This window comes from Sciurus vulgaris (genome assembly GCF_902686455.1).
Source record: "Sciurus vulgaris genome assembly, chromosome: 10".
NCBI lineage: Eukaryota > Metazoa > Chordata > Mammalia > Rodentia > Sciuridae > Sciurus > Sciurus vulgaris.
The window spans coordinates 50,430,839-50,458,381 of NC_136470.1; the positions used below are offsets into that span (position 1 = coordinate 50,430,839).

Sequence of the window (27,543 nt, forward strand, 5' to 3'; positions counted from 1 at the left end):
ACTCTGCTAAGTTTAAAAACAAAACAAAACGAAAACCTTTGCAAGATCATGTAATGCTTTTTCAGAATCCTAAATTAAGTTCATTAACATTTTCTTGGGCTACTTGGTGTATGAGAATGTTGAGACTAAGTAAAAACTGAGAATGCTGTATGGATTATGTGCCTCCATTTTTTAAAAGCCATCTTCCCCTCTGAACATCCTCCCAAAGATTGTAGAATCTGTATGGAAATTCTTTTGTTTCACAAGGTCCTCTTGTTTAAATCTCTGTTTCATGGATTTTTTTGTGTATTTTAATGTGAGGCAGCCCATCAGAAGAAACAAGCATGTCATCATCTGCTTATCCCTAATTAGGATGAATCCTTTCCTTCAGATGTCTTGGCCAAGAGCTGATGTATTTTTAATTCAGGTAGCACAGTTGGGCAGATGGTTCTGAAGGACTTACAATGGGTTTTAGAAAAGACAAAAACATCATTGATGTTCTTTCTGTTGTATACTACTGAAACAGATCCATGGGCCATTTGCTGGCTACAGACGCAGAGATGAGTGAATGTCCTGGTTTTGAAAGGCAGCACCAGTATTACTGCTCTGACAGCTTTCAGCACTTCCTGGGAGCCAAGCCATTTGTCTAGAGATCTTTAGAGGTGATTCTACCATGCATATGGAATTTAAAAAGCAACTTACTTAGTTTACTTAGGTGGCCATTTGTTCCTTCTAGAAGAGAGGGTCATGACTCAAGGGGCTGCCCATTGGAGGAAAAAGATTTGGAGCAAAAGAGCAGAGGCTCTTCTCAGGGCCATGACTGTTATCTAACTTTTGGATGACTTCTTATACACACAAATTGCTCTGGTGAAGATGCCTGCCTAGGACCCATCCATGAGCAAGCACTTCCGTGAGGGCAGCAGTAGGACCAAATATCAACACCAAATTAAAAATCTCACCCGTGACAGTCAACTAATGCCCACAGTGGTCTCTTTTCATGATAGTTTATTTCTGTAAACTAAATCTTATTGCAAATTCTGAAGAACAAAGAAAAACTCATAGGAACTTGCTTAGAATTCATACTGAGTAAAGTAAATGGAAAGAGACAGAATGAAACTATAATACCCTTGATAGAGGCAGGAGGTACACTTTAATGAGTTGTGAGTCAAAGCATACTGAAAAGTATGTAGAGATGGAAATGGAAGGGTGTGCTGAAATATGTGAGAATTTATGGCTACTCAAATGCCTTTCATAGAAACCATCTATAAAAACTACTTTCTAGCAATGGATTACTGGAAACATCTATGCTGATAAGAGAGAAATTATGACATACCCCAGGGATCTCCACCAAAACAGATAGGGTCTTAGTTTGAAATCTTCTCTGCACTTGCTATCACTCTCATCTTAAGTAAATCTCTTCATATCCCCAAGACTCCTTTCCTCATAAGGAACACTCAACTTATACAGTCATTATAAGGAATAATGAGATTATTCATATGCATAAAGAGTTCCATAAATGTTGATTGTCACCAAGACCTCTGTCACACGAACAGGAATTACATGCACATTCTGGCTGCACTACTCTAAGACCAGCTATTAAGACCATGGGTAAGGGGCTGCGGTAAATGCTTACATTTGATGCTCCCTGACAAAAGCTGCAAACTCAGGATCATTGGCATACAGTTCCAAAATTCTCATTCTCTCTTGAATTTCCTTAAACAAACAAAAAAGAGGTCACATACTGCATTAGAAACACTTCATCAGCCTTTTGGAAGATGTAATTATTATAAGAAATTGTGAGATTCTGGGCTATCCAAGGGAGAGCTATAAAAAAGCATTTGCAGCCAGGCATGGTGGCACACACCTGTAATCCCAGTGGCTCAGGGGGCTGAGACAGGATAGTGAGTTCAAAGCCAGCCTCTGCAAAACTGAGGTTCTAAGCAACTCAGTGAGACTCTGTCTCTAAATAAGAATACAAAAGAGAGCTGGGGATGTAGCTCAGTAGTCAAGTGCCCTTGAGTTCAATCCCTGGTACCTGCCCACCCCAAAAAGGAAAGCATTTGCAAAATGGAAAGTTCTGCATGTACTGCTAGATATTACATGACTGCTCTAACCCCAACATATATTTCTGAAAAAAGAATTGGGGAAGGAAAGCGTATGTACTAATAATGGAAATAAGTCACTTGGTGGGGAATAAGGTACAGCTCAAAGTTGAATACTTTCTGCATACCATGTTGGCTGAGAGATATCATAAGGTAAGAATGAATTGTGAAACATTTTTCATCCTCTCTTGAAGTCTGTGCACATGCATGCACACACACATCCATCAGCAGCAGCAGCAGCTACTGGTCCACAACAAAAATGCAAGTGTCCCTACCTCTTTGGAAAGGTCGGTGCTCTCATACATCTGTCTGATTTCTTCTCTGCTCAAACCACCAATCACTGCTTCATTAGCAGAGCTGCGGAAGGGATGCCGAGGATAGGGTTCCGCGTATTGTTCACGCCTGGCCATGTGGCTTTCATATGCAGGGTTGTACTTCACAGCGTTCTCTATGGATGAGAGGCTGTCAGGCTGCCTGCTGGAACCACAGAAAGAAAGAGGACTTATTCACGTTCTTCGGATGCTTAACTACTTGGAAGACTGTTTGGTACAAGATCTCTGTTGGGTAGAAAAAGAAAGGCAATAGACACAAATAGGGCGGGGTAACTGAAATATCCAGATCAATCTCAAAAATTAAATGGCAAGCACCCTGTGGCACCGTTTCAACTAAATGGCAAGCACCCTGTGGCACCGTTTCATATTTCATTCATCTTATTTTCCCACAGTGCCTGAGATTCAATGCATGTGGGTTGGGAACTGTCTGCCAGTGGATAGTATTTCATTAAACAAATGCAGCTCCATCATTCTCAAATTTAAACATATCAAAAATCAGTGTATAACCACACCCAGACTCTGACAAAAATACAAATATTTGGGGATGGGACGATCTGGTCCTCAAATTCAATTCAGGTCTACAAATATGTAATGAGCATTAATTGCACACCTAGGACTGTTCTAGATGCTAATGAAACAAACAAAAAAACCATTGACATCTTTGTCCTGATGAGATTATAGTCTGGTGAAAACTCAGGGTCAATAAGAAGCATAAGAACAATGATGGAGGTATGTCCTGGGTCTCTAGGTACCCAGGAGGGGTGCCTCCTAAGCCAAGGCTGTGGGTCAAGGAAAGCAGGCTGCTCTCAGGTAGCTCTTGCAGACTCCAGAAGTGCAGTGTCAATTACAACCAGGGACTGTGACCACAAAACAACCCAAAGGGTCCTTGGATCCCTAGTCTAACACATGAATCAGGCTTTATTTCTCCCATTAATGAAGCTATGTTTAATTAAACAGAGAACCAGATTTCATTTCTTGCTAGATTCTGGTTAATTACCCCAGGTATGAGCTGAAGGGGAACAAACTGTAACAGATCTGGCCCTCAACAAGGGAAACTCACTTTTTTCCATCTCATCTCCATCAATCCACTCCACACTTCCTCCACCAAGAAACATTCAAGGTATCCTCCAGGAGGCTCAGGCCCTGACTTGGCTCATGTTCACTCAATTAGCTGCAAAGTCTCACTTATTCCCAGCAAATGTCCACTCTTCTGTCCGATAAATATCACAATATTTAAATACCTTTAAAACTCTCTCCCCCGGCAAAACTTAGTTCCTTCCTCACCTAAGCCTGTTAGCATCTCACTGATAGTGTGACTTCTGTTTCTTTTCAATGTGACACTCCTTTGAGGACAAGCACCATACTTTTATTCAACTTTACAGCTCTCTGTCCAACATTTGGCACATAGTAAGTGCTAAGTAAATAAGCAAAGAGAACATTTTCGTCCATCAGAGAGTTCTCTTCTTTACTTACCTGAAAGGCCGCTCTCCGTCTCCTGGGACATGCTGAGCCTGAAGAGTCTTGACGAGGAAGAAGATGACGATGGAAGAGAGGAGGATAAGTCCGACAACACAGGCCACGGCGACGCCTACGACCACGGGTTCAGACACGAACTCCTCACAGTGCTCACCTCGGTACCACCAGTCCTCACCCACCCGGCACCTGCAATGAACCGTCACCAAATCCACACTCTGAATGGCTCTGTCCAAAGTGGAAATGAACAGCAGGACTTTCAGTAGGACTGGGGAAAGGTACAGACATAAATGCCAACCAGTGAAGCTTCACTGAAGAGTCGGATATATGGCTGAAAATGTAGCTCAGTGGTTCAATGCCTGACACATGTGAGGACCTGGGTTTGATCCCCAGCACCATAAAAAAATAAAAAGTAAAATACACAGTGGAATATGACCCAGGCTTAACTAAGAATGAAATTATGGCATTTTCTGGTAAAAGAATGGAGCTGGATAATATCATGCTATGCAAAATAAACCAATCCCACGATCAGACTTCCTTAACAGGACTCCCATAGCCCAAGAAATAAAAGCAAGAATCAACAACTGGGATAGATTCAAACTAAATAGCTTTCTCTCAGCAAAGGAAACTATCAGCAATGTGAAGAGAGAGCCTACAGAGTGGGAGAAAATCTTTGCCACCCATACTTCAGAGAGAGCGCTAATTTCCAGAATCTATAAAGAACTCAAAAAACTCTACACCAACAATACAAATAATCCAATCGACAAATGGGCTAAGGAAATGAACAGACACTTCACAGAAGAAGATGTACAAGCAATCAATAAACATATGAAAAAATGTTCAACATCTCTAGTAATAAGAGAAATGCAAATCAAAACCACCCTAAGATTCCATCGCACCCCAATTAGAATGGCGATTATCAAGAATACAAGCAACAACAGGTGTTGGCAAGGATGTGGGGATAAAGGTACACTCATACATTGCTGGTGGGGCTGCAAATTAGTGCAGCCACTCTGGAAAGCAGTGTGGAGATTCCTTAGAAAACTTGGAATGGACCCTCCATTTGACCCAGCTATCCCACTCCTTGGCCTATACCCAAAGGACTTAAAATCAGCATACTACAGAGATACAGCCACATCAATGTTCATAGCTGCTCAATTCACAATAGCCAGACTATGGAACCAACCTAGATGCCCTTCAATTGATCAGTGGATAAAGAAACTGTGGTATATATACACAATGGAATATTACTCAGCCATAAAGAATGACAAAATTATGGCATTTGCAGGCAAATGGATGAAATTGGAGGATATCATGCTAAGTGAGATAAGCCAATCTCAAAAAGCCAAAGGACGAATGATATCACTAATAAGTGGAGGATGACATATAAAGGGGGGGAGGGAAGGGTTAATGTTAGGGTTAGAGTTAGGGTTAGGGAGGGGGGTAAGTATGGAGGAAGAAAGTACTGTATAGAGGGTAAAGAGGGGTGGGAGGGGTGGGGGGAAGGGAAAAAATAACAGAATGAATCAAACAACATTACTGTATGTAAATTTATGATTACACAAATGGTATGCCTTTACGCCATGTACAAACAGAGAAACAACATGTATCCCATTTGTTTACAAAAAAAAAAAAAAAAAGAATGGCGATTATCAAGAATACAAGCAACAACAGGTGTTGACGAGGATGTGGGGAGAAAGGTACACTCATACATTGCTGGTGGGACTGCAAATTAGTGCAGCCACTCTGGAAAGCAGTATGGAGATTCCTCAGAAAGCTTGGAATGGAACCACCATTTGACCCAGCTATCCCACTCCTTGGCCTATACCCAAAGGACTTAAAACCAGCATACTACAGAGATGCAGCCACATCAATGTTCATAGCTGCTCAATTCACAATAGCCAGATTGTGGAACCAACCTAGATGTCCTTCAATTGATGAGTGGATAAAGAAACTGTGGTATATATACAATGGAATATTACTCAGCCATAAAAAATGATAAAATTATGGCATTTGCAGGCAAATGGATGAAATTGGAGAATATCATGCTAAGTGAGATAAGCCAATCTCAAAAATCCAAAGGACGAATTATCTCACTGATAAATGGATGATGACACATAATGGGGGGTGGGAGGGGTTAGTGTTAGGGTTAGGGTTAGGTTTAGGGTTAGGGTTAGGGTTAGGGAGGGGGGCAAGAATGGAGGAAGGAAGGACTGTATAGAGGGAAAAGAGGGGTGGGAGTGGTGGGGGGGAAGGGAAAAAATAACAGAATGAATCAAACAACACTACCCTATATAAATTTATGATTACACAAATGGTATGCCTTTACTCCATGTACAAACAGAGAAACAACATGTATCCCACTTGTTTACAATAAAAAAAATAATAAAAAATAAAACAAAATTAAAAAAATAAACCAATCCCCAAAAAACAAAGGCCAAATGTTTTCTCTGATATGTGGTTGCTAATTCACAATAAGAATGCAGGGAGACTGGGGAAAAATATAGTTACTTTGGATTAGGCAGAGGGGAGTGAAGGAAGGGGAGGAGGTTTGGGGGTAGGATGGTAGAATGAATCTGACATTATTACACTATATACACAACCGGTGTGATTCTACATCATGTACAACCAGAAGAATGAGAAGTTATACTCCATTTATGTATGATGTGTCAAAATGTATTCTACTGTCATGTATAACTAGAACAAATTTTAAAATTTAGTTAAATTTAAAATAAATAAATAAACCTCATTTTTAACACTGATGGCCTTATAATGATCACTGAAAACCCTAACGCAGGTACCCTAAGTATTCTCAGTAGCACATATTTAGGCATAATTTTTAAAGCTCCGAAATAAAATAACCAACTGGGTATATAATTCAGGGCTATTAAATGACCCAGTCTTTACAAGAGACAGCATTCATCTATTGTCTGGAAATAATTTCTATAATAAATATCATAAGGATCACCCTAAAATTATAGGTGTTACCCCAATTTCTTCAGACGTATCTATAAACTTTGAAGCCCAAATCTCTAATCACAGCATACCTACAAATGGCTCCCTGCCCAGGCATAATGTCACACTTCCCATCGTTCAAGCAGAAGTCAGGCTGTAGGTCGCAGAGGCTCTGGCAAGGCAGCTCATCCACACTCGAGTACCCAGGGTAGCATCTGCACTTGGCTTCTCCACTCCAGGGGTCGACCAGACACTCGGAAAATTCGTTGCAGGCCTGAAACTTGCAAGGATTAGCTTCGTCACCTGAAACATCAAATGAATCAGAAAATGATGCAAAGAAAGGCAAAGCATAGGAAATGGGGCACAGGAAGCCCCTCATTAAAGCTCCTCCCTCAAATAACACAGGATAACCCCCATTCTAAACCATCAAAGTACACCATCACCTGACGGGTAGGTACCACCAAAAGTTCTGATACATCCTGCATGGAGAAGTTTTTCAGTTTCTCTGAAACTCAGAGCCAAGTCAGAGCCATGATCTGGGCAAGCCCCTACATGTTTTATCTAGGAAGTTCAGAGAAGCTTTAAAATCAAAGTCATGTAAGTGTAGATCTAACTTGCACACAGTTTTCACATACCATTCATTCTCACCAAATCTATCCTGTTCTAGTTCACCTGTACACACTGCTGTGTGCATGCCCCACACTAAGACCACAAGGTGAGAAGAGAGTGCCCAGAGGAGAACTGGGAGGAGCCTCACGATGGGTCTATCCCCATAAGAGGAGTCTAAGGGACAGTCTAGATTTGTGGAAGCCAATGTTAGAAAAATAAACCATCCCTACACCTCCTCAGGCCAGTCTCAATAATATCGTGGCTTCAGTAACTTCATTTTTTATTGATGGAATAAGGAAAAATGACAAAAAATATCAACGGACAATAACCCATCAAAACTGATACAAGCCATTAACCGTGATGGGCCTTCCACCCATCAAGGTCTCATCATAGACTCTTCAATCTATGAATGGCAAATGGGCAAATGGTGACGTAGATTCTGGAAAAGAAGGAAACAGGTAGAAATGATCCATAGACTCATCTACATGAAAAAGTATAAAGCTGACCTAGAAAGGAAGGGAGAATAAAAAGAAAGAGCATGGACTCTTAGTTTTCAGAGATATGAATATTGCTTTGAAAAGCAATGAGTTTCTTGCTGCTCTGGAGATTAAAGATGATTCTGTATAAGTTTGTGCCCTTGGAGTTTAGAGGAGGATCTCTGAAGCCAGTCTCCAAAATCCCCAGGTAGGAACAGATGGGATGTATTAAGTTAAAAGTTTGTGTCCATCCAGAACTTCAAAATAGGACTTTATGTAGAAATAGAGTCTTTGCAGATAATAATTAAGTTAAGAAGAGGTCATATTGGTTTGGGCGGGTCCCTGATCTAATGACTGAGGTATCCTTATAAGAAAAGGGGAATCTGGACACAAAGATAAAAACAAAGGCGGAAGAACACTTTACATAAACAGAGATTTGAGTGACAAAGAATGCCAAAGATTGCCAGAAAATACCAAAAGCTAGGAAAAAGCAAGGAAGGATTGTTTTTTCCCTAGCACGGCTGGAGGGAGCATGGCTCTGTCAATCTTTCATCTTGAACTTCTAGCCTGAAGAACTGTGAAAGGATACATTTCTGTTGTGATAAGCCACCCAGTTTGTGGTACCTTGTTAAACGGCCTTAGGAAAACAATATAGCAGACACTGCCAAGAAGCTCATGTAACAAGGAGAGCATTCAGATGTGCTGATGTTCACTGACAGGGCGACTGCACAGCCGGATTCCACTGTGTATTTCCTAAGTCTTCACATCCTTGTCCTAGTGATCATTTTGTTACTAAAATAATCTAATCTTGAGCTAGCAGTAAGGAATAGAGGTGTATATAGTAGGTGGGGAGAACGGTATTTTATAGATCCCCTTTGTTGATGAAAGCAAAATTTTCTGAGACACTATATGGGGGTGGGGGGAGACAAGTCAGTGTTTTGTTTTGGCATAGTGCAAAAGAAAGAGACAAGTCAGTGTTTTGTTTTGGCACAGTGGCAATTGAACCCAGCTCTTTTAATTTTTTTTTTTTTTTTTTTTTTTTTGAGATAGGGTCTTGCTAAGTTGCTCACACTTGTAACCCTCCTGCCTCAGCCTCCCAAGTTGCTGGGATTATAGGCATGTGACATTGGACCCAATGATAAGTAAGTCTTATAATAGCCACTTTTGACATACAAATGATAATCTGAAGACCTTTAACCAATTAAACAAAAGTACACATGTACTAGGAAAATTCTATTTGAAAATTTAAAAACTTTGTGGCCACTTTGTGGATGGGTAAGAGGGAAAAAGAAAACAAATTTTATTTTCTGTAAATTGGGAGAAAGGTATAGATAGAAGGAAAATATAAATGCTATCCCCAGGCTGGGGAGATAGCTCAGTTGGTAGAGTGCTGCCTCGCAAGCACTAAGGCCCTGAGCTCAATCCCCAGCACTAAAAAAAAAAAAAAAAAAAAAAAAAAAAAAAAAAATGCTATCCCCTTTTGCTTTCAGAGGTCAAGCCTAATATTTTAATCATATAAATAAAACACTAAAGAGAGTCTCTTTCCTGTCCTGTATATAGGCTAAAAGTAGTTGTGGAGAACAGCTTGCACCTGTGGGAAAGTACCTTCATATATGGAGAAACAAAGGTAGACCTGAAGGTTAGTTTGGAATGGGAGTTAGGGATCTAAATTGTACAATGAATTACACACACTCTGACTTTCCAGGAGCCGCCTATGAAAGGATTGATGGGTCAAGGAAAATGAGAGTGGAGGGAATGTGAAGAAGGTCTGGAAAGAAAACTTCATGGCCAGAGCAACATGGGGAGCTGGCTGATCCTGGGGGTCGGGGAGGAATGGGCCAGTAGGAGATGACCTTGAGGGGGTGACTGAGGAAACTTAGGAAGGTTATGCCTACTGGTAATATTTTTAACCATTTACTGTGCTTCAAAAAAGCCATCTTCATGATCTTCACACCATCAGCAAACAGAATCAATGCCTTGCTTTGGAGATGCTTTGGAGAAATGATAAAATGGACTAAGAAGTGTTTTAGACTAACATGAAGAACAGGCATAGAATTAAGACACATATGAGATTAAAAATTCAGAGAGAAGAAACTCAGAGATGGAGGTAATTATGAGATAGTTAAGTTCCCTAACATGCCTAGAGGTATTAAGGGATGGGGGAACATTGAATGTTTTGTACTGTACATAGGAGAGACCACTGCCTGTTCTTTTGAATATTAAAGGAAAAGGTGACCTTATAAAACTGGAAGACTTGGCATGCAGTTACATGTGAGTTACATAATAAATTGAAGCAAATGCACTTATTTATTGTAATGCTCTTTTAAAAGCAGTGGATTAGGGACTGGGGATGTAGCTCAGTGGTACAGTGCTGGTCTAGCATGTGTAAGGCATTGGCTTTGATCCCCAAAGCCACCCAAGAAAGGGGGGATGGACTTTTGCAAATATTTTATAAGTCAAACTACTTGTATTTGTAAGGCTAGTCAATAGCTTTTGGATATGTTGTTTAATCCTTAGACTAGCCTCATGAAATGCACAGGTCAGGTAATATTATCCCCATATAATATATGAGTGGCTAAAGCTCAAAGATAAAATAGCTCATCTAAAGTCACACAAATGATCAAGGGCAGAGCAGAGGCAAGAAACCTAGCTTTCCATATTATAATTAATTGCTTCTTCCACTACACCACAAGGCAAAGAATGTGCATGCAATCTTAGAGAACTCAAGTGGCAACAGATTTAGATATGGGGGGATTAACTAAATCATTTTCCTCACTTTCAGTGAATAATGGTCCTTCAAGGATTTCAAAGGAAAGAAGGTTTGCTTCTTTCTCAGTTGAAAAATAGGGCTAACTTTCAAACCAGTTTGAGAATAAAAGTCACTGGAGAAATATGAACCTAGACATTCCACCTCACTCCTACTCAAAACCACTGTCCGCTGGTATGTAGAAGGGAAAAAAGAATAAAATTTCAGGCTCAAACAGTATATTCTGCAGCCAAGTCTTCCAAATCAAAATAACATTTCATTTCATTCATTCACAGTATTTCTGGGTACCTCCTGTGTTCAAAGCACTGTGCTAAAAGACTGGCTAGAAAGTGGTTAATACTCAGTCCTTGTGTGTTATGGTTTGGATGTGTGGTGTCCCCCAAAAGTTCACATGTGAGGCAATGCAGGGTTTGGAGGAGAAATGATCTGGTTATAGACTTGGCCTAATCAGTGAATTGATTCCTGATGTGACTGACTGAGTGGTAATTGAAGGCAGGTGGGGTGTGGCTGGAGGAGGCGATTCATTTGGGGTGTGGCTGGAGGAGGTGATTCATTTGGGGCGTGGCTATGGGGTATATATTTGTATCTGGTGAGTAGAGACCTCTCTCTCTGCTTCCTAATCACCATGATGTGAGCTGCTTCCCTCCACCACACTCTCCTGCCAAGGATTCAGCCTCGCCCTTGAATCCAAGGAATCTGTGGACTAAGACCTACGAAACCATGAGCCCTCAAACTCTTCCTCCTCTGAAATTGTTCTGGTCAGATCTTTTAGTCACACAGTGAAATCACTGACTAAAACATTGTGAAAAGCTCACCTGGGAAAAATACCCATTAAGCTACTGCGTGCGTAAATTAACATTGCAAATAGTGCTAAACTCCATAGGGGAAAAGAGCAGACTAAAAGGAAAGAACTAATCTAGATTACTATGCAAAAGTCTAGAGGAAGCAATATTTGAACTGAAACATTAAGGGTGAGCAGGAGTCAGCCAAGAAAAGAAAGAGATTCAGGCAAAAGGGACAGTATGTGCAAAGGCTTGGGCCACAAAATGTTTTTGGCATATAAGAAAACCAAAGCAAGATAGTTTGGAAAATGGAGAGCAGAGAGTTAGTTTTATTGGATGATACTGAGGAAGAAGTTGGGGACCAGGTCTTGTGGCTACTGAACCAGGCAGCCACTGAAAGGTTTTAAACTGCAAAGTGAAATAATGTGATGGGTGTTTTCAAAAGAATACCGGACTGAGGATATAGCTCAGTTGGTAGAGTGCTTGCCTTGCAAGCATAAGGCCCTGGGTTCGATCATCAGCACTGCAAAAAAAAAAAAAAAAAAAAAAAAAGAGAATACCATGGCTGCTTTTTGAAGAACAGTTAGAAAGAGAAGAAGTAGGATCCAAATGAGGAATAATGGTTATTCAGTCAGAGTAGCAGCAGTGGAGATAGAAAAGTTTGGATTCAGGATATATTTAGAATTTAGAAACAATATAAATCTGATGATTGACTAAAAGTTGTGGGGGCGGGGTGAAAACTATGACATCAGAAATAACTTTCTAGGTTTCCAGCTTTGGTAGATGAGTAGATAAATCTTCTGACCAGTCATTTTTTTTTTTTTTTTTTTTTTTTTTTGCAGTGCTGGGGATCAAACCCAGGGACTTGTGCTTGTGAGACAAGCACTCTACCAACTGAGCTATATCCCCAGCCCATAAATCTAATTATCGATATGAAGAAGTTGAGAGAAGGAGTAGATTTAGCTGGAGACTAGAGAAATACAGAAAATAAGAGCTCACTCTTAAATATCTTAAGTTTGATGCACATAGAATATATTAAATACATTCAAGTGCAGTTTGTCAAGTAAGTAGTTAGATAATGATTCTGGAGCTCAAAAGGGAAGGTTGCTTTTTATATTAAAATATAGAGAATAAATGACATGTCCATAAAACACAACAATGGGAATGAATATTATATATCTATATCTATATCTATATATCCAAATTGGCAGTTGGATTAGGGGGTGCTTGGCAACATAAAGATACAGCAAGAGCAGGTCCACAATGGATAAATCAAAGAGAAACCCAGGCAGAGTTGTAGAGAACGGAGGGAGGTGAACCAGTAAAGATAACATGTAAGAAAAATGAATGTTGATGTCCTTGGAAGAATAGTACTCTTTTTCCCTTTGATCCAGTGAAAAAGAAAACACGAGAATAATCACTGTATTCCACTAAGAAACCCCCATGGTGGGCACCATCATTACCTGATTCCACATCAAGGGAATATTTGTCAATAGCCAAGTTCATGGTGTGGTAGGCAGTGGTACAGAAGTCTTCAAGAATCATGTACACTGCATTGTTGACGTTAGGAGGAACAGAATCAGCAAACTTCATTCGGCTGTTCACCACAATACTGCCATTTCTGAAGTTTAGGATTTCTAAGTTCTGGAACCCTGTGAGATTTGACTGGAGGTAGGGAACCAACTATAATACATGAAAAATAATAAATTTATTAAAATAGTTTTGCATTTTTAAAAATACATAACAAAAGACAAAAAACCACAAAGTGAGCCCCTCTCCCTCTTTTCCTAGTTCTATCTACATTTGAACTATTAATTAACAAACCTGTAAGTTAGAAATTATTTGAGAGTATAAATTAAGAATGTCATGAGATTTTCATAATGATATTTAGGAACACTACAGAACTCATAATAGCCTTAGACACCCAAGAAGTTTATTTCCTCTATTTCACTAAAGTTGGGTATAGATGCCCACAAAACACTGGTCTCTCAATAAGTTTGAGATTGTTTTTTCTCATGTTATTTCAGGCTCAGAATTCATGGAATATAATCTTTAGTATCTAAACTATCTAGCCTATCACATCACTCTCATGGCACATTTGTATTTTCCCTTTCTTGAATGCATCCACTATCAACCCTAGGCCATGACGCTGTCTGTGGATGATGAAAAAATGAACGCACACAGCAGATCCTGGGCTCAGACTTGGGGTGCCAGGGGTTGGAGGGAGTCAACATGATTATTCACTAATGCCCGTGTTTCACTTTTGAGCTTACCAATTCTAAGAATCTTTGCTCCAGGGCTTTATACTCCAAAGAGTTTTTATTGAATAGATCCTCTGAAAACATCATATTAGTCACTCGGAGGCTGAAGAAAACCACCAAAGCTCCTGCAGTTGGGGTGTGACTGAAGTCACCTTCTTTTGTAGGCTGAGCCACAATAGCCATCTCTGTGGGGTGAACATTTGCAGACATTTCCACATAACCACTGACCTTGCCATTTTGCTCTTGGATTAGCTCAGGCTGATAGTAATCTGTGCCTACCCGGTCCAGTTCTAATGAAATATCCTGTACGCCCATAATTACTTCATCCTCCAGCAGGGTGGAGCTTGTGGTCGGAGGCAATTTAGTAGACTGTGTCATGGAAGCTTTCAACCAGAATGTGTCAGGACTCCGTGGTGTACTTGCCAGTGTGTCTCTGGACAATTTTTCTAGAGAAGTTCTTGCCCAAGCTATATCTGATTCTGGCAATATGGTCCACACAGGCTGTATATCTGGTTTTACCACTGAACTCTTGCTGTCAAACTGCTCAGGACTAGATGAATCTATAGTTTGTTGGGTATTCTCTTTTAGGAAGGCGTTCATGTGATCAGTAGAAGCAGAAATTTCTACAGATGCCAGTAAAAGAGGTGCTTTTGTAACTGAATTATGATCCATGTCAGGTACTTCTGATGTGTGATTGGAAAAATGAGATGCAGATTGAGTTGCAGACTCTGTAAAGATAGGCACAGTAGGTCTACCAAGGGGCTCTTCCTCTGCAAAGTTTGGGGAGCTATCCTCAGGCCAATGTTTTGAATGCTCAATAATCTGGTGTGTGAAATCCATTTTGTCATCCAGAACTAGTTTCTCATCTATACCTTCAGGTGGCAAAAGTGAATTTTCATCTTCAAGCCATGGCCTGGACAGTGATTCAGTATTCTCCAATAAAGTGTCACTCCATGGCCAAGTGATCACGTTCACCCTTTGCCCAGACCCTGAACCTAATCCACTCTCAAATATGAACTCTTTTTCCATGGATATATCTGAAAATGAAGTGCTCACTTCTAATTGATCTTCGACTTCAGAAACCAAGGAGTCCAAGCCAAAAGGTGTTTCTTTAGCAAGATCTAACTTAATAGAAGGTGTCAGATAAGGTGAGGATACACCAGAATCTTCTATGGATGGTATTGTTTCTTTTGGCACAGGTTGAATAAAGGAACTTGAAGGCAATGGATCAATAGAAAGAGTATCTTCTGAATCTTCAACATTGGCTAATCCTAAAAATAAAGTTTTCCATTCATTAATCTACAAAGTTGCAAAAATATATTCATAGTTCTCTTCTATTTTTTCTAGTTAAGTTAGCAGGGACCATTGCTGACTTTTAAATCTCGCAAACAAGAAGGTATGGTAATGTGTTTTTAATGTGGGGCAATCACTCATGAATATATCCTGTTTCTCTGAGGATAAAACTTTGACTATTGAAATAATTAATCTTCAGACACTTGACATTTTTCTCACTAAAATAATGAACTTCTAGTACACATATTTACAACAAAAACTAAATTCTCTGGGAATTCAGAGAGAAATTTTACTGGAAATTGGGTATCTCCTTGAATTCATATTTTCTCTATTATATTTACTGTCCATCAACCTTTAGATTCACTGTATTCAAAATCTTGAACTCATTATTTATCTTTGTTCACAAACCTTTCTCACAAGTAGATACTAACCCTAAGCAACATTGATTTTTCCTTTTCTCCACAACATCCAGATCATTTTAACTTCTTTTCATCTTCTCTAATATTGTTTTATAATCTGTAGACTTGAACCCCATATTATTAATCCTATTAGAAGCTACCAGAACAATCTTCTTTGATGCTTTTTTTAACCACTTTAATATTCGAGCAAGCAAAGTAATTATTTAATAGTTTTGGTAAGAGTAATTTAAATTATATAGTTTAATAACTATATAGTTTAATTATGTATAATTTATATAGTTTTCTATATGACCTTTAACATATCTACTAAATGATTTCTATCTTACCTCTTCAAGTTCACTTTTTATTACTTATGGATGTGGACTCCCATTTAAACAATTAAATCTGTTACCTCTCTAACACAGGTTTCCTAAGACATTTTCTCCTATATGAACAATACTATGCTTTTCTTTTCACCATAGTCTCTTCCTTTCTTCAAAACCCTTGCCATTTGACACATAAAGAAGCATGAAGAAGCAGGAGGTACTGAAGGAATGAAATTGACAAAATTATTTTGTGTGCATGTATGAATATATAAAACAAATTCCACTAATGTGTGTAATTACAAACACCAATACAGATTTTCAAAAATAGATAAAAATTTTAAAAAGAAGCATGAAAAGTGATTAAAGTTCCTTACCATCTTCTAATAAATGGGATCCAGATGTCCACTCCTCAGAAGCCACAGGCAAGCCAGTCTGAAGCATTGCTGGGGTGATGGACTGAAGAGTCAAGTTGTTAACCTCTAACACCTCTGGAGAAGAACTGAGGACTGCCTTCGAGGGAATGGCTAATTTAGGTGTAGACACTAAATCACCCAAAGGACTTTCTGACCAGAGTTCCCTTTCAATGGCTGAGGAAGGACCAGAACTGAAATCAAGTGGTGAATTATTGATGATGGTGGATTCATCTGCTGAGGGCCATTCAGCTTGAAGGGTATTATCCTGGGGGAAGAAAAAGGCTAAATCATATCATATATAAAACACACATAAAAATAATTTTAAATACCACCAATCTATCCATATTCTTGGATTTTCTAGAATAAGGAGGCAGTATAATATTAAAGGGGAGAGAGATAAAGGTTCCAGAATCAAACATCTGTAATCAAATCCCAATTTGGTCACTTACTGGTTGGAAAATCTAAAGAAAACCTATGTAACCCCTCAAAACACACCTGTAAAAAGGACACAGATGAGATCATCTATTTAAAAGAACTTAAATAGTGCATTTGTAGAAGAAAATACTATTTGTATTTTGCTGTAGATGGTTCATTTCCCACCATGTTTTTAGTTTAAATGTCTTTAATACACAGAAACTACTAATCTGTAATTTGTCAGCAAAGACCTAAGCTCATTGCTCACAGTGGGAAGGAACAATTAGCAATTTCATTCATTATTCTGAAAGATACTTAAGGTCCTCTATTTTGATCAGAAAAATTACCACATCAAAGTGGAGTCTATTTCAAATAAACAACCATGCTGTGAAATGGCATCACAACTACAAAACAGTAACTTTTTACCAATGTGGAATTGATTTCATCTTAAATTTAGCTTCAAGACTAGAAGTAAGGCTGGGGAGATAGCTCAGTTGGTAGAGTGCTTGCCTCACAAGCACAAGGCCCTGGGTTCAATCCCCAGCACTGCAAAAAAAAAAAAAAAAGAATAGAAATAAACAGAAATACAACTCTTGATCATTGTAAATACTTAATCTTCTGAAGAGTAGTCGATATTAAAAAGCCTCATGATGATGTTAAAGTGAAATGACCATGGCATTTGTGGAAATTGGTATATTTTAATCTATGTTGGCATTAACACTGGAGTCTAATGTTGAAGTAAACAAACTGTATTAGAGAGAAGTATACTATACATAAAGAAACAGGAAACTGAAAGCCACCCTCAAATGACTAAATGCAACTGCAACTGAGTTACAAAGATTGATTTTGGGATGAGAAATTCCCCCTTGAGGAATCCTCCATCTGAAGTGAATCTGAGAATAGTAAGACTTGGTTCCTGAGTCAGGTCAATAGATAGAATCTAATCCAGGAGTGTTATGGTTTAGACGTGAGGTGGCCCCCAAAAGTCACATGTGAGACAATGGAAGAGGTTTGGAAGATAAATGATTGGGTTATAGCCTTTAACCTACTTAGAGAACTAATCCCCTGATAGGGATTAACTAAGTGGTAACTGAAGTGGTAGGTTGTGGCTGGAGGAGGTGGAAATTGGGGGCATGGTTTTGAGGTACATATTTTGTACCTGGTAAGTGGAGTCTCTCCCTGCTTCCTGATAATTATATGAGCTGCTCCCCTCTGCCACACTCTTCTGCCATGATGTCCTGTCTCACCTTGAGCCTTAAGAAATAGAGCCTACTGTCTATGGATTGAGATCTCTAAAACTATGACCCCCCCAAATAAATATTTCCTCCTCTACAGTTGTTCTGGTTGGGTCCTTTTAGTCACAGAAGCGAAAAAGCTGACTAAATCAAGAAGAAAGCTTCCAGCATTTACCTAGTAAATTTTAGTATCTTAAGAGTAGAGTGTGTAATCATCTGAAGCAGAGTTTACCTTACATAACTACACACAGTAGAGGCAGCTTGCAGATCACTGGCCTGGGTGGAGTACTCCTACATAACTTGGCACCAAATAGACACACAAAGTTGCCTCATATTTCTGTCTATCAGATCTAAGTTATTCTGTGTCCTTAAGAATAGACCTGATGGAGAGAATAGGAGTTCAATTCCAGATAAATAAGACGACAAATTTAAGTTCATAATGTGAGAGGGGAAAAAATTAAGTGAAAATACCAACTTGTCTTTTCCAAAGGCTCAGGTGTTTTACAAGGCCATTCTATGGGTTATAAAAATCTTACGTGGGAAGAAGGATTGAGCATGCACATGTGTGAGCATAACAAAGGTTAATCAAATTTTAGAATTAGAAAGACTTTTAAGAATCATATAGTCCTCTCATTCCTATTTAAGATAAAGAACTGAGGTGCATGTAGGTGAAATGCCTAACATTGCAAAATCTGAAAAAAATAATTCAGAACTAGGAGCTGAGCGTCTGGATTTTCCTGTCTCAGTATTATCCCCACTACCACAGGCTATTCATTCAGAGGTCTCTATGAGTGCATATACCCAGATGGTGAGAGGATTCCTGATGGAGAAACCAGAACAGACTTGACTGTCCGTGCCTATTGGTTTAGCATTTCCCAGACCCAGGTGAACACAGAGGTGGGGGAGACAGAGAGGCCATTTTCTAATATTTAAATGTCTGCTTTATGGAATAGGTTGGTAATTTTTATATAAAGAGAATTTCCTTTTTTCTTTTCCTACCCCCATTTTTTTCTATGTTCAAAAATTTTACATATGTGTGTGTGTGTGTGTGTGTGTGTGTGTGTGTGTGTGTGCAGATGTGTCAAAGCAACTCTAGAGATGTGTCAAAGCAACTCATACTCCCAACAGAATCAGGCATATTTACATTCTTAGAAATTCCAAACATGCTTTAAAAAATATTCCAGGGGCTGGGGAGATAGCTCAGTCAGTAGAGTGCTTGCCTTATAAGCACAAGGCCCTGGGTTCGATCCCCAGCACCCCCCCCCCCCAAAAAAAAATATTCCAAATGAAATGGCATAAGCTATTCAGCCCATGCTTTAGGAATTGAGTTTTATGAGACAGGGCCTGATGCTTATTAGGAAAGTCAGCTAAATTCTTGATAAAAAAAAAAAAAAAAGAAGTCCTCAAAGCAGAGTATCTTAGCATATCTAAGTGAATAGGCCATGTCCACTTGACAGCTATGGAAACTTGGGCAAGGCTCCAATCCTTCTTATACATAATTTTATTTTTACAAGAATAAAAATAATAATAAATACCTTTTAATTTCATAGAAATTAAAAGTAGAACAATATACAATATCTTTAATAAGAGTCAGTTATTAACAGGCAACATGAAGTATAAAAGTAAACAATATGACTTTTCAAATAAGGAAGGAAGAGCATCTATTCCAAATAAATTCTCCTTTAAAGAACTGCAAGGGGGCTGGGGCTGTAGCTCAGTGGCAGAGCACTTGCCTAGCACATGTAAGGCACTGTGTTTGGTCCTTAGCACCACATAAAAATAAACAAACAAAAAAGGCATGCTGTCCATCTACAACTACAAATTAAAAAAAAAAAAAAAACCTGCAGGGTAATGAAGCTTTCTTATATATTTTCAAAGGTGAATATTATACATGCCAGGAATAGTACTTCATTTATTTTTTAAATCGATAGACATCCCCATAGTAACAAATTCAATTTATGAATTCTTTTTTAAATTCAATGTAGTATACTGACAAATTTAATATTATATTGGCCAGTTTTACTTCTGCTCATGCCAGCTAAAAAGCTTGCTAATACTACAGAAAGCACATTGTACAACGAATGAGGATTTTCAAAGTGGGATGCCAGAAAATTGTCAAATTCAATCATGCAATAATCCCTAACTCTAAAATAATTCTTTAAAAAATCCAGTTTAGTTGAAAAAAAAACTCACTTCTATAATACAGTAAAATCTTTCTAAAATAAGAGGGAAGGAAGGAAGAAAAGAAGGCAGAAGGGAGGGAAGAAGGAAGGAAGGAAGGAAGGAAGGAAGGAAGGAAGGAAGGAAGGAAGGAAGGAAGGAGGGAGGGAGGGAGGGAGGGAGGGAGGGAGGGAGGGAAGGATAGACAGACCAGAAACTTCTAATTCATTATTGTTTATGTCTTATTATCACTCATTAACATTCCAATGACAAATTCTGCATGTTCTCCCTTATATGTGGAAGCTAAACAAGTTGATCTACAGATACAAGTAGAATAGTAGTTACCAGAGGCTGGGAAAGGTAGGAGGGTTGGGTAGTCAGGGAGAGAGAGGTTGATTAACAGGTACCAAATTAAAGTTAGTTAAATAAAAGGGAAATATCTAGTGTTCTGCAGCAGTAGGGTGACAACCGTTAACAATAATTTATGGTATACTTCAAAACAGTTAGAAGAGAGATTTGAATATTTTCAACATAGGTAATGGAAAATTTTGAGGTGATGGTATAATTACCCCCATTTGATCACATTGCATACATATATAAAAATATCACACTATACCTCATAAACATGCAAAATTATTACATATCAATTAAAAATTTTTTAAATATTCCAATGTCTCCTAAACTTGTTAATGAGTGCTCTGCAGTTATCACTGTTCGTAAAAGTAAGGATTTAGCTTAAATGCAAAGGGAACCACAGCAACATAAATGATCAATAAGTTCAGTTAATCACTGCTGGCCATCATTAAAGTGGCAGCCAGGACCAAACTCTATTTCTCACACAAGAGAATGTGAACGTCATAACATTGAATCTTCTTGATTTTCAAAAGAAGCTGGAAATCTGCATTTTCATGTAGAAATATAATATTTTAGATGCTGGCTTATTTTTAAAACTTCATTGCAAAATGCATGTCTACAACAGGATGCAGCCAGCTGGTCTCCAGTTAACAACTTCTGCCTGCTATAGAAATCCCTGTCTTTCCACCATGATTCTAAAATATCATCACACACCTGTGGCTACAGAAGTCCCAGGGTGAATGTGACTAGAAGGAGCGAAGACAAGTGGTTACCTCAACTCCCCCTGCCACTGCACCCTGGATGGACACCCAGGACAGCATCCTCATCAACTTGTTTGTTTAGAAGTCTGTCTACTACCAGACTGGAAACTTCTGGGAAGCGGGACCACACCTGGTTCATCTAAGTTTCCCCAGCACTTGGAACATTAAAAGTACAAAATAAATATATTTGAATGAATGAATAAACAGACACCAAATGAATGTCCACTCTGATGTCAATATGTCCCTATCCTTTTTTTCTCCAATATGGGTCTCTGTGAAAAATTTGCAGAGGCTCCACATTTCAAAATTAAGTTGTTCTATTGCTGGGTAGAAGAATTGGCTGCATAGATCAAGGGTTAAATTAACTGGGGACAGACTTTCCAAATTTCCATTGCTAACTTAATGCCAAGAAACAAATATGTCATACAGCTGACAAGAGACAAAAAGAAGTCTTAAGAGAATAGAAAGAGTGGGGAGCATAGATGAGGGGTTCCCCTCTGGTATCTGTGACTATAACAGATCCCTGAACTTGTTATAGACAGGTAAGGCTCTGCCATTGTGACTGCATTTTCAATGTTTTAACTGCACTTAAGGGTGTTATTTTCTTTTCTACTGGATGCCTCCCTATAAGGGAAGTGGAAAGTAGAGATGTAGAGATGGAAGAGGAGTTCCTGATGGAGTTGGTAGAAAGAACAGAAAGGAAAATTCATCCCATGCTGTTTATGTGCAAATGGAAATGTTTTCAATCCAGTTGAAAAGGAGGCCTGATTTAGAGTCCCTGTCATTTGTCAATTAATTGATATTTTCACGCTTCCTTCTCTCCCTTCCACATACACACTATTGTATATGCTTTGGTGTCCAACCTTTCACAATAGAATCCTTGAAATTAAAGTCAATACTCTGAACCTGGACATCAATTTACAGTCTTATCTATAAAAAAATATTTCTGGATGACTTAAAAAACAACTCACTGGACATGTATAGCTTAATTATCACCAAACAAGTATGAACCATAAATAATAAGTTTTCTACCATGTGTGGAGTTTGGCAATGCAGACTTCATTTTACTACAGCGGAAGGCTTAAATTTTCTGAACCAACACTTGGTACCCATGAGCTGACGACTATGAGTGATGTTCCAGGGATGATGCAAGAGAATATTTGCAATGAGAACAGCTCGGGAAGCTCATGATGCCAAAGTAAACAGGTGAAGATACCAAAGAGAAACTGTAAGAGTCTGGTCTAGCAAGACATAGAAACATACCAGAAGAGATGGAGGTGTTCCCTGAAGACTTGAACTTTGGGTGTCCCAAACTAGGTCTTCAGTTTGGGGAAGCAAAACTCCTCTCACTGAGGAAAGAACAATAATAAAGAGCATTTAGTTGAGACACTGTGTTATTTGAGGTGCAGCAACAACTAAAAACCAAGTTCTTCCTCTTTAAAGTTGAGATTTTAGTAGAACAGAAGCAGCAAACTCACTTACAAAATGTTTGCAAAATTGCTTAGGTATTTTACTTTTTAGCACAATCTATCTGAATTATAAGAATCTAACATAAAACAAAGATCATTTTTCCCATTATTACATTTAGGACACTCCTCTATTATTTCCTTTTCTTTCTCATGACAGCTTTCACTCTTTCCAGATTCCCAAGAAACAGTTATTTTCAAGTTGATTTTTTTTTTTCATTTTAAGAAAGCTAAACTGAAATTTTGATTCATGTGAACAATGCAAGAATGGTAGAAAAGTCTGCAAAATTATTCCATTTTTGCATGAAAGTAACTTTGAAAAATGGGCTACAAAACCAAAAGCCATTATTATATAATAATAATAAAGGGCAATAAAGAAAAGAGTAGATTTTATAATTTATTTCAACAAAGATTTACTGAATCCTTGCTAGTTACAGACTCTGCCAAAGTTAAAGCTATAAATATTAATAAAACTGACTTTCTCTTCTGGAATTACTGTCAGAGAGATAAAAATAAATTGGAAATTGTAAAGTAATGTGAGGGGCATATATAAAAAATATATGAGATTATGAACAAAGAAATTATTGGTTTTTTTGTTGTTGTTTTGTTTTTTGTTTTTTGTTTTTTTTTGTCTGAAGAAGAGTAGGAATCGATAAAAAAAAAGGGGGGGGGATTGCAAGGAGGATGCTTTGTTGTATCCTGCTAAAACAGGAGCAGGGTTTCTTTATTCACCTGTTCCCACTGGCCTGATATACAAGGATAAAGCAGAAGACAAAACCCTTGGTTTTGGTTTAAGTATTTTCCAAAATTCTTTTCAAATGTATATATCATTTTCTCATCTTCTCTAGAAAATAAAGAACAATGATAATTACATTCAAATTACCTAGTGAGAGTTATAGAACTCTGAAGTAGGTATGACAATAGAAATGTATTCTAAGAACAAAATTCTGAATAATTAAAACCTACACCTAATGGAAGACCAAGGCAAGCGAATAAGTTGGTACTGACTATCTTAAACTTTTGTTGAACTTGCTTCCAATTCTAAGAGAGCTGATGACTCTTTTTAGGATACCTTTTAGGAGGTAGCTCTATTTCCAGACTCCACATAAAAGGAAGATCTTGCAATTGTTTGTGGATTTAGTTTCCTAAACAATCTCACTTTGCCTATTACATGCATTAATCCTCATGGCATGCTCCTATCATCTTGGTTGCTGACCTTGGTATTTGCATTATCTGTTCAATCCTCCTGATGTCTTCACTTCATAACTCTATCTTTTCTCTGTTTCAATCCCATATCCAAATCTCTGGAGTCCTCTGCCCATGTGCTATTCCCTCGGATAGTCCCCAGTTTCAGTTTATAAGCTTCTTTTCTATTGGCTATTTTATATGGCCCAAGTATTCCAACAAGATTCAACAAAGAAAAAGGAGTTTGAGGAAGTGAACCCAGGGTGCCCATCCTGCTCCAAAATACAAATACTCTCTAATGCTTTACAACAGATAACTCTATGACACTAACACCCACTGAAGAGAAAGCTTTCTCCATCTTAAAGTCCTAAGTCTTTCATACAAAGGAATTCCTCAGCACAGTGCCAAATTAAAGAAACTTTAGTCTGGCAGCCAAAATAGTTGTAGAGCAACTTGAAGTTTTAGTCTAGTCTAATAACTTTTTAAAAAATTGTACTTGGGTACTAAGAGATCACATCACACAGCAAATCTCTCTCTCTCTCTCTCTCTCTCTCTCTCTCTCTCTCTCTCTCTCTCTCCTCACACACACACACACATATATACACACACACACCCTACACACACATTATAATTTGGATCTGGAATGTCCCCCAAAGGCTCATGTGATGAAGGCTTGGTTGCCCAATGCAGCAATGTTCAGAGGTGGAGCTTTTGGGAAGTGGTTGCATCATGAGCAATCTGACCTCATCAGTAGATTGATTCATTGATAGTCTCATTACTGACTGGACAATTGGGAAGTGGTCAAAACTGTAGGAAGTGGAGCCATGTTGGAGGAAGAAAGGCCCTGGGGGCATTCCTTGAAAGGGTATCTCTTGTCCCCAGCTTTATCTTCTCTTTCTCTGCTTCCCAGGCACTAGGAGGTAAGCAGCTCCATACCACAACACCTTCTGTGCCATGATACTCTGCCTTGCCACAGACCTGAAAGCAATGGAGCTGGCTGACCATGGATTGAAACCTCTGAAATAGTGAGCCAAAATAAATCTTATCTCCTTTAAGTTGTTTTTCCCAGGTAAGCTTAGAAAGCTTACTAACAAAGCAACAGAAAGCTTACTGATACAATATACAAATACATATATGTAAGTGTATACCACACACACTACTACTACTACTACTTACTATTACTACCACCTGGAAAGAAAAGATTTTTCTTTCTCGCTAAATAACAGGACATGTGTACCTGATGAGTTAAGATATTGAGAACTAGCAGCCCAATGCTAAGCAAGCTATAGTCCCAGGTCACCTGGGCCACTTTTAGTCCCCAAATCCTGAATGTCCACCCTCTCCTTGATGATCCTGGATCCACCTGCTCATTATGGATCAGAACCAGCCCTCCACAGCCATCTGGATTCAAACACAGTATTGAATTCTCTGGGATTCTGCCCAGGATCTAGCTCTTCTTTGACCATGATCTCCCAACAGCTATCCTGAGCTGCTCCTTCTTTTCTACTCTCTGGTTTTTAAGCTTTAAGCAGCGGACTTTCATCTAGAGAGTTCATCCTTGGTTACCTTTAACTCTACAGCCTATTTCAATTCATACTTCCAGGTACTACTTTCCTTTTTTATTTTAAATACTTTGCTCCCATTTTTCCAAACTATTTCTAAATGTCATGTTATTCTCCACTTTCCCCATTTTGTGACCCTCCTGTCTACAAATATTCTCCCCAAATCCTAATTAATCTATCTAAAATAGCAGCATGACCAAAACTCCATGTGTATCAGGATGGCTCCTGTCTTACAGAGTCTAGGAAGGCTGAGAACCACATATAACTAAGGAAACTAGTTTTCCCCAGAGCAAACTAAAACTATACAAGGACTTCATGATGGATATGGAACTCACCATCGATAAGTTGAAGAGAATCAGGATCTGGATTCAAGGAGGAATTCCCCAGCAAAAAATTCTGGTGCAGAGTCTCAGCAATATAATCTCTGAAATTACTAATTGTATAAACAGCAGTGGGCTTATCATTCAGTTCCACAAGGCCATGGTTTTCCACCTTGTTGGAGTGGAGGCTGATTAGGTCCCAGGTGGTATTGCTGATGGCCTCACCATTGAAGGTAACTGCGTAATGAACATCTATACCACTATGGGTCAAAAGAGAACAGATTAGGTCAGCTAAGGAAGGATGAAAAAAGCAGCACTGAATTCATAGAGAACAAACATTAGTCCTAAAAGGGGATCTCAAAAATATGGATCCCATCGACACCCTGCAGACGCTGGGCAACAACTTGCCATCCGTTCCTTTCCAAAGTGTGAACATCATAGCTCTAAGAACAGGGCAAGAGTTCTACTGAAGCCCCACAGTCAGCTCTGAAGAATTACCTGAGCCTCTTTATCCCCTAATTCTTATCCTTTCTCTCCTCCTTCAAAGCCAACTCCTTTCTTTTCCCTACCAGCCTTTCTTCCTTCTTTCCCTATTAACATTTCTCCTTCCTGATTTGAAAAAAAGTCTTTCTAACTCCTCCAAACCATAGTAAATGTTATATATTTTTATTACTGTTATTGAAAAATTATGTACTAAACCATAGTTAACTATTGTGGAGGAAAAAGTTTAAACCTTTAAATTAAAAATTATAACTTGGCAGGAAAGATAACTCCAAAGTTTATGACCTCGCTACCCTTTATGACATTAAACAGCTTTGTATCTAACTTACAAATCCTTTCCCAACTAACAATATAAGTTTCTACTTATCAAATTATCTAGAACTTTTCTTTTTCTTTTGCTGACTCTCATTAATTAGTTAAATAAAACCTTAATAAGTGCTAAAAATCAACATTGGGAATTAGGCTTTCTTACTCTCCACCTTTCCAAAAGTAAAGAAAATAAAAGAGAGTTAAACATATGTAATTAAGTAGGAGTTAACACGTTATTTGACATTTTCTTAAATAGTCATTTAGAGAAATAACACAGAGTTCAAAATTTTAAAGCAAATATTCTTCCTTAACTCTCAGATTTCTCTAACTAAAATTGAGCATTTTATAAATCTTATAATGTGGCAGGCATTTTACATTATTATTTTCATAATAACCTGAAGAAAAAGGCTTTGTCTTCAGAACACTGATGAAGAAATTGAGCTTTAAAGAAGTTAAAAGACTTTTTAAAAGTTCATCATAAAGATGTGGTAGAGTCAGGGTTTAAACACATATCTGTCTGACTCCAATCCCTGCATTCTGAATTATTATGCTACACTCTCAGTATCTTTAATAAAACTATTATCAGAAAAATTCATTATGAAGACAGTTTTATGCTAGTCACCACTGTGCCTGCCAGACTGTCTCTGCACACAGCCATCAGAGACAGTAGCCTGCAAGCCACACTAAGATCCCTCCAGAGGAAAGGAGACCAGTACCTTCCAGAGGTAAATCATGCCAGACAAATGTGCAATGAAGCCATTTGCTACTTCAGACATTTCATGGCAGCGAAACGACTCTCAAATCAAAGCATACAAATAAACTAAATGTATTTTTCTCTTAACTTATTTATATATTCATATATATCCTTGATTATAGCATTCATTGTTTTGTAAAAAGATTTTGTAAAAAGATTTTGTTACAGTGACTATAAAGGGGCCCCTTTGAAATTAAAAGCCACAAAATGTTGGGGTTTTTTTCCTCCCCCATTTCCTGGTAACCTGAATTTTTTCCATCCCAGCTTCCTGAGAATGGAAACTGAGAAGCTGCCCCACTGACCCTGGAGGGAGCCAAAAAAACTGGAATTATAACCTATCTCTGGCTAGCACAGTC

At 38.5% G+C, this 27,543-nt stretch overlaps 1 protein-coding gene across 1 annotated transcript in view; it reads right to left on the minus strand.

Moving 5' to 3' along the window:
- Window positions 1-27,543, minus strand: part of IMPG2 (interphotoreceptor matrix proteoglycan 2) — an 86,768-nt gene that overhangs the window by 1,204 nt on the left and 58,021 nt on the right. The window contains exons 10-18 of the mRNA XM_079101411.1: window positions 25,639-25,883; window positions 22,354-22,439; window positions 16,128-16,431; window positions 13,749-15,007; window positions 12,939-13,158; window positions 6,934-7,144; window positions 3,887-4,075; window positions 2,357-2,558; window positions 1,613-1,692 (exon numbers count right to left, since the gene is read on the minus strand). Coding sequence (XP_078957537.1) covers window positions 1,613-1,692; window positions 2,357-2,558; window positions 3,887-4,075; window positions 6,934-7,144; window positions 12,939-13,158; window positions 13,749-15,007; window positions 16,128-16,431; window positions 22,354-22,439; window positions 25,639-25,883 — 2,796 coding nt within the window. The remainder of the gene's footprint in view (window positions 1-1,612; window positions 1,693-2,356; window positions 2,559-3,886; window positions 4,076-6,933; window positions 7,145-12,938; window positions 13,159-13,748; window positions 15,008-16,127; window positions 16,432-22,353; window positions 22,440-25,638; window positions 25,884-27,543) is intronic.